This window comes from Bombina bombina, chromosome 4, assembly GCF_027579735.1.
Source record: "Bombina bombina isolate aBomBom1 chromosome 4, aBomBom1.pri, whole genome shotgun sequence".
In the NCBI taxonomy this organism is placed as follows: Eukaryota; Metazoa; Chordata; class Amphibia; order Anura; family Bombinatoridae; genus Bombina; species Bombina bombina.
In genome coordinates this window covers 664,342,837-664,356,675 of record NC_069502.1, presented here as the reverse complement: position 1 = coordinate 664,356,675, position 13,839 = coordinate 664,342,837, and the positions used below count along the sequence as shown (strand labels likewise).

The window sequence follows — 13,839 nt, the reverse complement described above, 5'->3', positions numbered from 1 at the left end:
CTCAAAAAAGCCTTACAAGATATTGCATTATTTCTTTCGTTACAGAAAGTCTTTGATCAACGGGGCCCAGGGTTTTTCAACTGGCCGTATAAAGTGATGATAAACTTTCCCCTTTGTATAAACAAATCTGGAATATTAGCAATATTTTAGATGGAGTTTAAGTCATCAGTTGTAATAAAGATGTGCTGTAACTTGTCAAACTGGCATTATTTGCAAAGAATCGATTAATGTTGTCAAATAATATAACATTAAAAGACACTCCATACAATTCGCAAACAACAAACATAGCAATGGCAAGTTATGTTGGTAGTGTGCACCCCATGTGAGTTTCACTTGTATATAATATGGCCCGTGACTCAAATGAGCTTGACACCCGTGTGCTTTTTTTTGGTGAGCCAACGGTTTAAACTGCTCTCCAATCAGCACTCTAGCCGTACAGCAGTCTCACAATTTTTTATTTTATTTTTTTGTAGCGAGAGTGACGATTGTAGATCAGTTCAAACTGTTAGCTCATCAAAAAAAAAGATTACTTTTGAAGTGGGGGGACGGAGCGCGGGGTATTTGAATTTAAGCACTACATTAAAAAATAAGGTAAAGCGCATCTTAAATACAAACTGATGAATTAAGCTCCATATAAAAAGTTACTAACATTCCAGATATATTTATACAAAGGGGAAAATTTACCATCACTTTAACCTCTTAAGGACCGGGCATTTCAGACAAAAACTTCCCCAAAAGACCAGTGCATTTTTAGCATTTTTGTCATCACTACATTTAAACAGAAATAAAGCCTTGAAGTATTGATCTAGGCCCATTTTGGTATATTTCATGCCACCATTTCACCTCAAAATGCGATCAAATAATAAAAAAAAATTGTTAACTTTAGGTTTCTCACTGAAAATATTTACAAACAGCTTGTGCAATCACGGCGCAAATGGTTGTAAATGCTTCTCTGGAATCCCCTTTGTTCAGAAATAGCAGAAAGAAAAATAGCAGAAAGTCTGCCAGTACTTAAGAAAAACATGTGTCTATAGTGCAGCTGCCCCCCCCCTCAACATCTTACCCCCTCCCTCTCCCAGATTGTTTTACCACCCTCTTACCCCATCCCTCAGTATGATCCCTCTCCCATTTTACTTTTTTATTTAATTGGCTTCATTCTCTTGGTATCATTTTTTGAAGACGCAGCTATGCACTGCAGGGAGCTATCTGAAGACATATGGTGAACCAATGAAAAGAGGCATTGTTGTGCAGCCACAAATCAGCAGCTACCTCCCAGTAATGCATTGCTGCTCATGAGACTATCTACATATGCTATTTTAACTAAGGATACCAAGAGAATTAAGCAATTTAGATAATAGAAGCAAATCAGAAAGTTGTTTTAAATCATATGCTCTGTCTGAATAATGAAAGGAAATGTTTGGGTTCCATGTCCCTTTAAGGTTAGTCTTAAAAATATATGCAAATACTATACTAGCCTGAGAGCATGAAAAAAAAAACACACAATGTGAACTAATGAGTTAAAATGAATATAAAACTGACATTAAAAGCGTCATGAAACAACATTTTTCTTTCATGATTCAGATAGAACATACAATTTTAAACAACTTTACAGTTTACTTCTATTGTCAATTTTGCTTTATTCCCTTCATATCATTTGTTGAAGGAGCAGCAATGCACTACTGGGAGCTAGCTGAACACAATCGGTAAACAAATAACAAATGGCAGATATGTACAGCCAACAATCAGAAGCTAGCTCCCACTTCTTAAGCTTACCTAAGTATACTTTTGAACAAATGATACCAAAGGAACTAAGCAAATTAGATAATAGAAGTAAATTGTAAAGATGATTAAAAATTAATGATCTAGGGAAACGCTTCCGGCCGGTGGCCATGATGGTCGTTTATTTTAGTGACTGAAGAGTCTGGCTAATATATCTGCTGCATATCGCTCGACTATGGCACCATCTATAAGCCAAATTAATTTATACTAAAACTGTAGCCTCTGCTAAATCGTTTGCTCTGGATTGGGATGCCAACTTCTGTCCTGAAGTACTGGAACGGTGACATACGCAGTGGCGGCCTAGAAGTGGGCCAGACCTTCACCTAACCCCCCCGGTAATCCGGGTATAACAGCATTGCACGCTGTCTCCTTCCCTCCTGAAGTAAGCTTGCAAAGCGGTCTTCTTGCACCCTTAACTTCATATATAGTAGTCGGAGCCATGGCACCCAGTTGGCAACTTCTCAAGGATACAGTTTACAATCTCTTAGAAGGGCACTACCAGAGACTACCTTGCGTAATCGCTAATAGCTTTAAAATACAATATGGAGATAATCGGCTGCCTATGTTACCCCTGGAAGCGCATATAACTACGGAGAAGGCTTCAACTTACCCTAACTCTACAGCTCAGACAGGTGAAAACCCTGCTACAGACCCAGTGAACACCAAAAGTAAGAACCCCTTGATAAGCCAAACACTCAATTCTATAGCGGAGGGAAGCAGCAGAAATAGATTTACAGCTGACCAGAGTGATAGTCCGAGAAGCATGGGGGATATCCTCCGAGGAGCTATCTGTGCCAGCTAGGACATACAGGCTTGGAGTCAACCAGACACGCCACGAGACAGAGTATCGCGGCATGAGGCAGAGACAACCGGACCTGAATCTTCCTTGTATGGATGCAGACTGACCCTATGAACAGCCCACACAGCAATCTGCTCAATCCGGACCAGCGGATCGACAAGCATCTCCCTTAGCTAGCGCCTCTCACAATATATGGGAACTGTCTATCCCCTCTAAAGCAGATTACCATGATGAGGTGAGATTGTGACAGTTCTCAGACACGCCGACATCCCCTACACAACGCCTAGCGTTTTAAGTGAACATTCTAAACAAGTCTCCCTGCAAAGAACAAAAACAAGAGTTGGTTGAATCTGCTAAGAGAGACTGACCATCAGATGAGTATAGGACTTTGCAGCCCTTAGTTAATTCCTAGCACTTATTAGGTCTAAAATGGTCCTCTAATACTCTACATATCTGCAGCACCTCTCTTTCCAATGATGATGGCTAGAAAGCTTGATGCCCGAGGTCATACTCTTCTGCAATATATGTTCATTTGTTTTTTTCCTTACTCTGCTAGTAGGTTAAGCTACACATATCTTATTTTAACCTAGGTGATAGTAGGATAAACAAACTACTGACTTAGGGGCTTACACTTGATAGAGGACTGCCCTTCAATTTGCTAAAATATCATATAATTATGAGTATAATAACTAGGTGACATTCCACAGACTTGTCTCCCAAAGAGTGATTTTGTATTAGGAACTCACCATGCATTTTTAGGACTTGCAATTTAATTGCAGGGAAGGGTACCCTGATCAGCTATAGTCAGAAGTTTTGCTCTACCATATTTAGGCCATTATTATTTATCTGTGAGTGTTTCAAAATATATATGTATTGATATACAGATATGAACAGTATATCCCATAATATGCCAAGCATATCAATGTCTCTTTTGATACATGTAGTAGTGTTTCTTAATAATTGTACAGGATGGTTTATTTATTATAGTAACTTTGTCTAAGATGCAAAAAGTTATTATAGTTGAACTTTACAAGTTAAGTATTCATATATACAGGTAATATTTATATAGGCAATATCTACTATGCCCATTTAATTCCAGAATGTATTTCTATATCCTCTCTTGAATTGTTAGAATGATAGCTTATGACGGCTGCCAATGCTTGCTGCCAATGGTCAGGGCAGCGAGACATTTTTTCAAATCAATAGTCTACCCTAAAGGTTACATGAGCTCTCACCCTGTGTTTGTACTTTATCAAAGCTAGATCAACTACAAGTATTCGAGGTGCAAGCTTTAGCCGCATGAACATACATAATCACTAAGCATAGTCTATGCCTCTAACCGAAAATAACACACATTCATTCTAATAACACTACCTTAACTTAATGACCATATATCCTGTACTCCATATTATCTTATACACATTTATTGTTTCGAAAGCGGAACGCAGCAGGTTTTGAGTAAAATTTTTATAGTGTACACCTTCCTTGAGCCCTAAAGATATATCCTTTAAATTTATGGGATGTTACTACCTATGCTTATTCTATTGCTATGTAAGCAATTATTGTCTGTCATTGTCCTTATGCTATAAAAGATGGTACATCCAGCAATTACTGTTCAGTGGCCCAGTATATTATGTTATGCTACAACTTTTTATGCAATTAACTCAAGGTAATTATTACATTAGTTGTTGGAGTCCATCTTTGTTTTATATATTTAATTACATGCAAGGTCATTTATGTCCCAAGACTGCTTACACTGCTGGATACAAAGCCATCCCAAAATGTATCTTCATACCACTACACACACGCAAGCATTTTCCCTAACACCTAGGGGAGCCTTCCCTTTGTGCATAGTGGGGCATTTTCTCACAGAATAAGTGCTCTCACACTTTGGATATATTCAATCCAAGTTATATTCATCAAACATTTGCACTTCACTATCTACGCTATACCACATACCAGTTTAAATACCAGGGACTAGCCTAGAGCTATATAATGTGAGACTAGACATCTAAAATTAGACATGCTCCAAGGGGTCCATATATTTATGTATCTCAACTCTGTTTCAATGTGCTGGGCTGTTGAAGTACTCTTTCCATCCTACCTTTAAAATAATATTGTTAACTCTGCAAGACATGTTACTCTTACTACTATAGTTGTTGTTATCTAGTTCACTTATGTTTCATTATAATCAGGGCCCAAGAGTGGCCCATGAGGCTTATCAGTCCCCCTTCTTTATGCTACATGAATGTACATAGGCCCAAGAGTGGCCTTATGTCCAATGGGGAAATCTTAAAATGTGTTGTATTGAGCTCTATTTTCTTGTATGTCCTTATCATATTTTACCTACAACTGTCTGTAACAAATTTTTATTTTTGAAACATAAAAAAAAAAAAAATTGAAAAAATTAATGTTCTATCTGAATCATGAAGGAAAAATGTTCAGTTTCATATCCCTTTAATCTGATAAGACATAACTTTAACAAGATGGCTACTACTCGCCATGGGCTGGGGCATACAGCGCTCTTCAAAGCTGTTCTTTTATTTTAACTCTTTACAAAAGAAAGTTGTTGAAGCACTGCCTTTTCATGCAGGGTACCAGCATCTTGGAGCTCACATATTCTGGTACCCTGTGATGTTGCCGGCTGTTTTTTAACAGTGCTATTGTGCTAATGGCTTTACATTTTTGCAGTTTTTATACACGGTTTAAACGTTAAAATAGATATATAAAAAAGCCAATTTAATACTATAGAGCAATGCAGCCACAACTAATAGACAATGCTTCCTCCCGCTCCGTATCCTGATCACTAACTCCAAGTTAAAAATACAGCTGTCAAAAAGCCGGCAATGTCACTGATCTGTGAAGGTGCACTTCTATTGTCACAGAGTGCAAGAAAACCTATACTTAGATATACTACTGCCTAGTATGAAGATGTGGAGCTCGACCAGTTGGCACCAGTAAGAAGTTAAAATAAGAAAATTGCTCTGTAAACCTCAGCAGGCAATGAAAGGAAAGAAATTGCATGGCGATTCCCCATTAGTGCTATTATAGCTGTTTCCCTTTAAATAAATACAGTGTTATTTCTTTAACTAAGAAGGCAGATTCTAATTGAGTGTAAATGAATCATTTTGCAGCTAATTAATTAAAGAAGGCAGATGAATAATTACTTACTTGTGAAAATGTTCATCAGTCTCTTCCAGATGAAGAAGGATTTCTTCAGCACATTCAACAGATGGTGTATTGGCCAGTCTTTCCTTCACACTCTGCAATAACTGTTTGACCATAGACTGCAACAGTGCTTCATCCTCAGGTGAAAAATTAGACATTCTTTTTAAAAAAGAAAAAAAAAAAAAAAACTTTCTGTCAAAAGACAGAATATTTCCGAGAAGAGATACTTTGGAAAGTCCTAGGTAGAAAAAAAAAGGAAAAAAAAAAGAATACATGTTAACAGTGAAAAGAAATGCATTCATCATTTTAATATTAGAACATGGGACCAGGTATATGGGGGATGGATCAAGGTGACAAGGGAAGAATTCTCGTCAGTCTGGGGGCAAGACAAGTAATCCAAAAGAAGGATATGTATTCTAGGGATCTCAGTGACTAAAGGGTGAGAAATAAACTAATATATTAGGTAAGGGTGAAAATGTCAAATGCATTAGCACGTTCTTTGCTGCAATTGATTTTTAATACCCATGCTCCTCACACCACTTTTATTTTTGCGTATCAGGACTTTTTACTAAAGTAGATCTAGCTTAGCCATTGTCATTTTCTTATTTAAGTTGCTTTTCCTAGAAAAGACCCCTGAAAATTGTGCTGCTTGTACTTTTAGTATGCTACGCAGAGATTGCTTAAAGCAGTGCACAACCATATTTACAGCTAGCCTTTCATATGTCACAAGAGATAAGATAAAATTACCAGGATTTTCAAGTAGTTTATTCTTGGCTTGCAAGACATGCACACATCCCACAAAAAAAAAAGTTTTAAACGTTTAAAAAAAAAACATTTTTTACTGTCTATTTAGATATATTTATTTTTTAAGGAAAATGAGGCCAACAATTACTGCAAGTGATTATTATTACTAAGATGACCACTTGACAGGTATAAGGACATGAAACCAATTATTTGAATGGTAAGAGCCCCCTCTTTTGAATAAGAAGTTGTAGGATATATTTATATGTTGAGGGCAAAAAGGGCACCTTTAATAAATACATTTCATGCACCTCCCTCTAATTATTTGTGCCGCCATTTTGGAACCTAGTTTTTATTGCAAGCATCTGAAGGAGAGTTACTGCACACATGCAAACACATCAGCATTGGAATTCGGTGAAAGCTAGATGTATTTCTATAATCTAATTTCCTTTCATTCTCTTGGTATCCTTTTGATGAAAAGCTCACCAAGATAGGCTTAGGAGCAGCAATTCACTACTGGGATGTAGCTGCTGACTACTGGCTACACATACATGCCTCTTGTCATTGGCTCACCTATGATCAGCTAGCTCCCAAAAGTGCATCACTGCTCCTTAAACATAGTATACCAAAAGAATGAAGCAAATTTTATATTAGAAGTAAATTGGAAAAACATTTATGCAAAGAATATTGAACAGAAATTTGCGCTTTATTCACACACAAAATATTTTGTTTTCTCATGCAAATATTTGGTATTGACATAGATAGATTTTATATATATGTACACACACACCAAAATAAAAACTCTGGACTGAAAATTTAGGATGCCCTTGGCTGAAGAGCCTGCTGAATATAATTGTGCACTGACTCCTTTGACCTCCCAATGCCCGTAATGCAAGTCATCTTTGGCAACCAAGGATGTAAAATAAATAGCCATTTCACCTTTCTTTGACAGCCATTGGGTGAATGTAAAAGAAATATCTGTCACCAACTGTGGCGAAGGCTGCACAATCCTCTCCCTGTCTTGCGAGCCCAGGGTAATCCACATACCGCTCTGACTGCCGGGCCTCGCGAGAGAGGGGGTAAGACCTATCATAAGTAAATATGGAGTCCCCTGGGCCAGACCCTGCGCTGGGAATTGCACATATTTAAAGGGACATAAAAGTTGGGATAGAGACAAAATATAATAATATGTACTTTTATTACTTTGCCTGCAAATTTATACTGCAGTGTCTCGCCATTAACCCTTTCTTTTTAGTTTCTGAATAGTAAAGCTCTAACCCCCCCCCCCCCACAATTCCTTTTATGGCTGTATCTATATTTATTGTTGCTTTGGTAGAATACAAAAATGCATAGGGATTATCTGCTGGAGCATGCCTAGAAGCTGTAAACTCAGTTGAAAGTCTAGTCCAAAACAAACTTTCATTATTCAGATAGGGCATGTCATTTTAAACAATTTTCCAATTTACTTCTATCACCAATTATCCTTTGTTCTTTTGGAATTCTTAGTTGAAAGCTAAATCTAGGAGGTACATATGCTAATTTCTAAGCCCTTGAAGGCCGCCTTTTAGCTCAGGGCATTTTGACAGTTTTTCACCACTAGAGGGTGTTAGTTCATGTGTTTCATATAGATAACATTGTGCTCACACATGTGGAGTTCCTAGGAGCCCATACTGATAGGCTAAATATATATATATATATATATATATATATATATATATATATATATATATATATAAAAGCAAGGCAAAAGCAAACACTGCACAGCCGATCCTTATGCTGGTACAATCAAGAGGGTTTATTGATCCACAAAGTTAGACATATTCAGACAAAAGAACACCTGACGTTTCGCACAGGCGTACCTGCGCTTCATCAGAGGTGATTTTCCAGAACAGGTGGACACCTTTTAAAGCTGAGCTGCACCAATAGAAAATGTGAGAACTTTGCACACCCCCTACATATTAAGATGGCTGACAATTAGCCAGCTAATATCCAAAAGTACATATATATATACTACATACAAAAATAAGAAGTGTGTATAAAGAATAAAAGTAAAGAAAAATAAAAAATAAAAATAATAATAAACATATGGGGCAATATATAACAATAATCTATACAACATAATACATATTCAATGAATATAAATAATACAATACATCTCTTATTGTACAAAAATGATTTAAAATATAATCAAAAACATTTAGATAGACTATTAAGTTGTATAATATAAAACATAGATAATACTCGCAAAATTATTTTTAGTGTTAAATAATACATTATAATAAAAATAAAAATATAAATGTATAAATCTTAGCATGTATGTACCTATATCTAAACTCAACTCTAACTAGCACTTAAACTAGATTAGTTTAGGAGGAAGATTAGACTATGTTTCAAAGTCATAGTAATTTAATACAAATTATTGATTTAGATTAGAATTAGAGAGAAGTAGGATTTAGAAACTTTTGTGTGGTTTAATATCAAGTCCTAGGTAGAGAAAGGAGAGAATAATGTTGCCATTGTTGCTATGGAAATAGTAACAAGGATATGGATCTCACAATTATCTTATATTGTGATATATGTTGTGATAAACTATCAATGTTTACTAATAATCACAGAGTAGAATGTGATCTAAAAAACATAAATATATATACTAGAGCTGCAACAACTAATCGGCATAATCGATAATAATCGATTATGAAAATAGTTGTCAACGAATCTCATAATCGATTAGTTGGTTTGCAATTAGTTGGTCTGTGCATGACACCAGCTGCTTTACTCCAATGAGCTCCTGCACATGGTATTGAGTTTTATGGTTATGCCCTTAGCCTATAGGATGTCTACAGATGCTTACTCTTTACTTTTTCAGGACACTATAAGTTTCTTTTTAAGTTTACAACTACTCCAGGCTTATGTGCAACACAGAAATAATAGGAGTCATAATTTGGATTGTTTATATTAAATCAAGTGATTTGTAACTATGCTTTGCATGATATAGTGCTGAGCTTGTTATTTACACCTAGCCCTAGATTATATATATATATATATATATATATATATATATATATATATATATATATATATATATATATATATATATATATATATATATAGTCTTTAGCCCTTTTTTGTTTTTTTTTATATTTTTAATTAATTGGAATATGTACCAGATTCAACCTCTGTAAGTATATATCTTATTTTAAGAGTGCACTAGATATTTTTCCCCCTAACCTTATAGCTGGTTGTTTACCATTGCATTTAGATATTCAAGATATTTTTATGTCAGAATGAAGTCCAGGCTTACTTTATTAAGAAGCCCCTTGCATTGGTAAGAGCTAACAAAGATAAATCGCCCACCTTGGCGAAATTGGCAAAACCCTACATATACATCCCAGGCACCTCAACACCATCTGAGTGCCTCTTCTCTGCTGCAGGCAAAATAGCTTGTAAAAATAGATCCAGCCTCAGCCAGTAGCATGTGGACAAGTTGACATTTTTGCATTTCAATGCAAAGTTTCTGAAAGAGTGAATAACAGAATGTTATATACAGTGGTAGTCTCCCTCTTACTAGTTCTACCTCTTTTCAATCAGTTTGTGGTTTTGTTTTGCTTCATTATAAAAATTTGGGCCTCGATCCAATATACAGCGTCGCCGGCTTAATTTGCGCGGGTTTGGTATCCTATATACGGTGTAACCTAGAAGTTACGCTTGTATATTTCTGCCTTCGCCCGTAGTTTTTTGGGCCATAGGCAGGTATACCAAACCCGCGCAGTTTGGTATCCAATATACAGCGTAAGGACTTACGTGGCAAAAATGGAGAAATCTTACTCCATTTTCACCTCGCCACAAAATGCAGCCGTAGTAAGCCTTACACTGTCTATTGGAGCCCCGTAACTCCCTAAACTACCTGCCAAATAAAACCTAACACCTAACGCATGCGCAATGTCTATCTACCTGTCAACCGCGATCTGCTAAATAAAACCTAACACCTAACGCATGCACAATGTCTATCTACCTGTCAATCGCGATCCCCCGCCGCAATCCCTAGTAAAGTATTTAACCCATAAACCGCCGCTCCCGGACCCCGCCGCCACCTACATTAAAAGTATAACCCCCTAATGTGATCCCCCTACACCGTCGCCAGCTACATTACATACCCCCTAATGTGAGCCCCTTACACCGCTGCCATCTACATTACCTACCCCCTAATGTGAGCCCCTTACACCGCCGCCATCTACATTACCTACCCCCTAATGTGAGCCCCTTACACCGCCGCCATCTATATTACCTACCCCTAATGTGAGCTCCTACCCCGCCGCCAGCTATATTAAAATTATTAACCCCTAATTTAATCCCCCTACACCGCCGCCAGCTATATTAAATACATTAACCCCTAATTTAATCCCCCTACCCCGCCCCCAGCTATATTAACCCCTTAATGACCACAATGTACCCTGTATGTCACTGGTCGTTAAGGGTTTTTTCAGGACATAATAGCACAAGTCTAGCAAGAACACGCTATTAATGCACTCCCTCCAGCAGGCTTTGTGGAATAGAGCAGTCTCAACGCTGGTGGCAAGACCGCGCTATAAAACAATCAAGTCCCAAAAAAAGGCCAGCGACATACAGGGTACGTCGCTGGTCCTTAAGGGGTTAAATACATTAACCCCTAATTTAATCCCCCTACACTGCCGCCAGCTGTATTAATTATATTAACCCCTAATTTAATCCCCCTACACCACCGCCAGCTATATTAAATACATTAACCCCTAATCTAATCCCCCTAAAGTAATCACCTCTATTACCAGTCCTTAAACGGGCCTTTTGCGTGACATTGCCCCAAAGTAACAGCTCTATTGCCAGCCCTTAAAAGGGCTTTTTGCGGGGTATGCCCCAAAGAAATCAGCTCTTTTACCAGCCCTTAAAAGGGCTTTTTGCGGGGCATTGTCACAAAGAAATCAGCTCTTTTGCCTATAATCTAAATCCCCCTACACCGCCGCCACCTAAAATAAATGTATTACCCCCTAATCTAATCCCCCTACACCGCCGCCACCTATATTAAATAGATTAACCCCTAATCTAATCCCCCTACGCCGCCGCCACCTATATTAACCCTAATTATATTAGGGTTAATATAGTTATTATATATATTAACAATATTAACCCTAATTATATTAGGGTTAATATAGTTAATATCGTTATTATATTATATATATATTAAGTATAATAACCCTATCTAACTCTAACATCCCTAACTAAATTCTTATTAAAATAAATCTAATTAATATTAATATTATTAATTAAAATATTCCTATTTAAATCTAAATACTTACCTATAAAATAAACCCTAAGATAGCTACAATGTGATAAATAATGACATTGTAGCTATTTTAGGGTTTATATTTATTTTACAGGTAACTTGGTATTTATTTTAAATAGGTACAATCAGTGGCGGCTCGTGGGTTATTCAAATGGGGGTTCACGATACATGAACTGGGGCTAAATACCACCTAGCAAGTATTTTAACTAGGTGGTATTTAGCCCCAACCCTCAGTTAGCTCCACCCATTTGAATGTATATATATATATATATATATATATATACACATACACACACACACTATAAATATATATATATATATATATATATATATATATATATATACACACACATTATATATATATATATATATATATATATATATATATATATATATATATATATATATATATACACACACACATACACACACATACATACACACATATTTTTATATATATATATATGGGTGTGTGTGAGTGTTTGTTGTGGTATTTTTGTAAGGTGTTTGTGTGTACCTAAACAGATTAATTAATGAGTATGATTAGGAAGTAGTATGACTGCTGTCACATTTTACACACAAATAATAAGGTATTAAGGAACAAATGGGTTAAATAAACTGTTTAATTGTGTAAGCAGAGAGGGAGGCTGACAGCACTTATCTGCACATCAGAGAAGCAGATAACATTAATAATAAGAGATAACTGCTCTGGATCCTCTTACCTCTATCCTTGGAGTTCAGAGACAGACAGTTTGTTTAAATCTGCTGCTGTAAAACATTCAGCACTGCTCTCTCAGCCAGAGAGAAGGGGGAGGGGATTGCTGCAGATGAGATCGTGTAGTACTCTGCTCTCTGAGAGGATTAGAAAAATCCACATGGGTTGTAGTGGCCATGCTCTATTTCCAACTAACTATCAATACTGCTTGGGGGGGAAAAAACTATTAAAATGTAGTGTAACTGTATGGAAGCTGCCTCTATAGTGTGTACAGTACACCCATTGTTTCTCCAGATTACTCTATTACTGCATAAACTTAATTCATTTATATGTGCATGCATGATGCTATAAACTGTACTTTGTCAGATACTACATTTATTCCTAATAAATCCTCTGTGGAGTGTGAGCTGAGCCAGGTCCCAGAGTGAGTTGAGGGATCAGCAGCAGCTGCTGCAGCAGGAGTGACAGGGTAAGAGCTGGGCTGATCAGAGCAGATTTACACTGTGGACCGATCAAATCATATAGCAAGCATCTTACAAGTAGTCAGTGCTCAGCTGCCTATTATTAATACTACAGATCCTGGTATCTCCAGGTCTGCTTGGATCTGTCTGTGTTGTGCATCAAGCAGCAGCTGAGGGATTACTCTCCTAGCCACACTGCTACAGCTCACGGGTTATTGGATGCCTACATGCCTGATAGACTGCAATAAGCTCTTACCTCCATACTAGGCTGCTTCTAGCTCTGAAACCTCCTGGTGCTCTGACTTCTACACTGAAGGAACGGATCTCACAGGGTTTCAGCAGTGTCTAGCAGGGCTGTAGGCATCCAATAACCCATGAGCTGCAGCAATGTCTTAAATACACTGATGTCACTAAAATAGCTTCCCCTCTGCTTCTGGTACCGGATCAATCACTTTGAGTAGTTTTACTCCCGGCCATAATACTAACACAACAAGCAGAAGCAGGGGAGGGTTACATGACCATGCAGGCACCAATGCAAACTCCTGCTCTAGATATAGGCATTGGTGCATGCACGGTTATATTGACAGCAAGGGTTGAATTTATTATAATTTCTCATACCTGCCATGTGTGCTGTGAGGGGCTTACACGGAGCACATAACCCCCTCCTGTAGGATACTGCCTCTGACTGAGCATCACAGTTAACACACAGCAAAAAAACAGAAGGAACTAGGAAGCATTAAAAAAGTGCTCCCCCTGCTGCCCGCCCATAGCAATGACCAGACTCGCACACTGAAAATTGTGCGATTAGGAAGGGTATAGGCTCTGTTATGGGCGGAGCAGCAGGCACATAGAAAAATAT

General features: G+C 37.4%; 1 protein-coding gene across 1 annotated transcript in view; it reads right to left on the bottom strand.

The window, feature by feature from the left end:
- TBC1D32 (TBC1 domain family member 32) overlaps positions 1 to 13,839 on the bottom strand; it is a 695,824-nt gene that overhangs the window by 677,781 nt on the left and 4,204 nt on the right. Inside the window, exon 2 of the mRNA XM_053710787.1 lies at positions 5,750 to 5,984. Coding sequence (XP_053566762.1) covers positions 5,750 to 5,904 — 155 coding nt within the window. The 5' untranslated portion in view covers positions 5,905 to 5,984. The remainder of the gene's footprint in view (positions 1 to 5,749; positions 5,985 to 13,839) is intronic.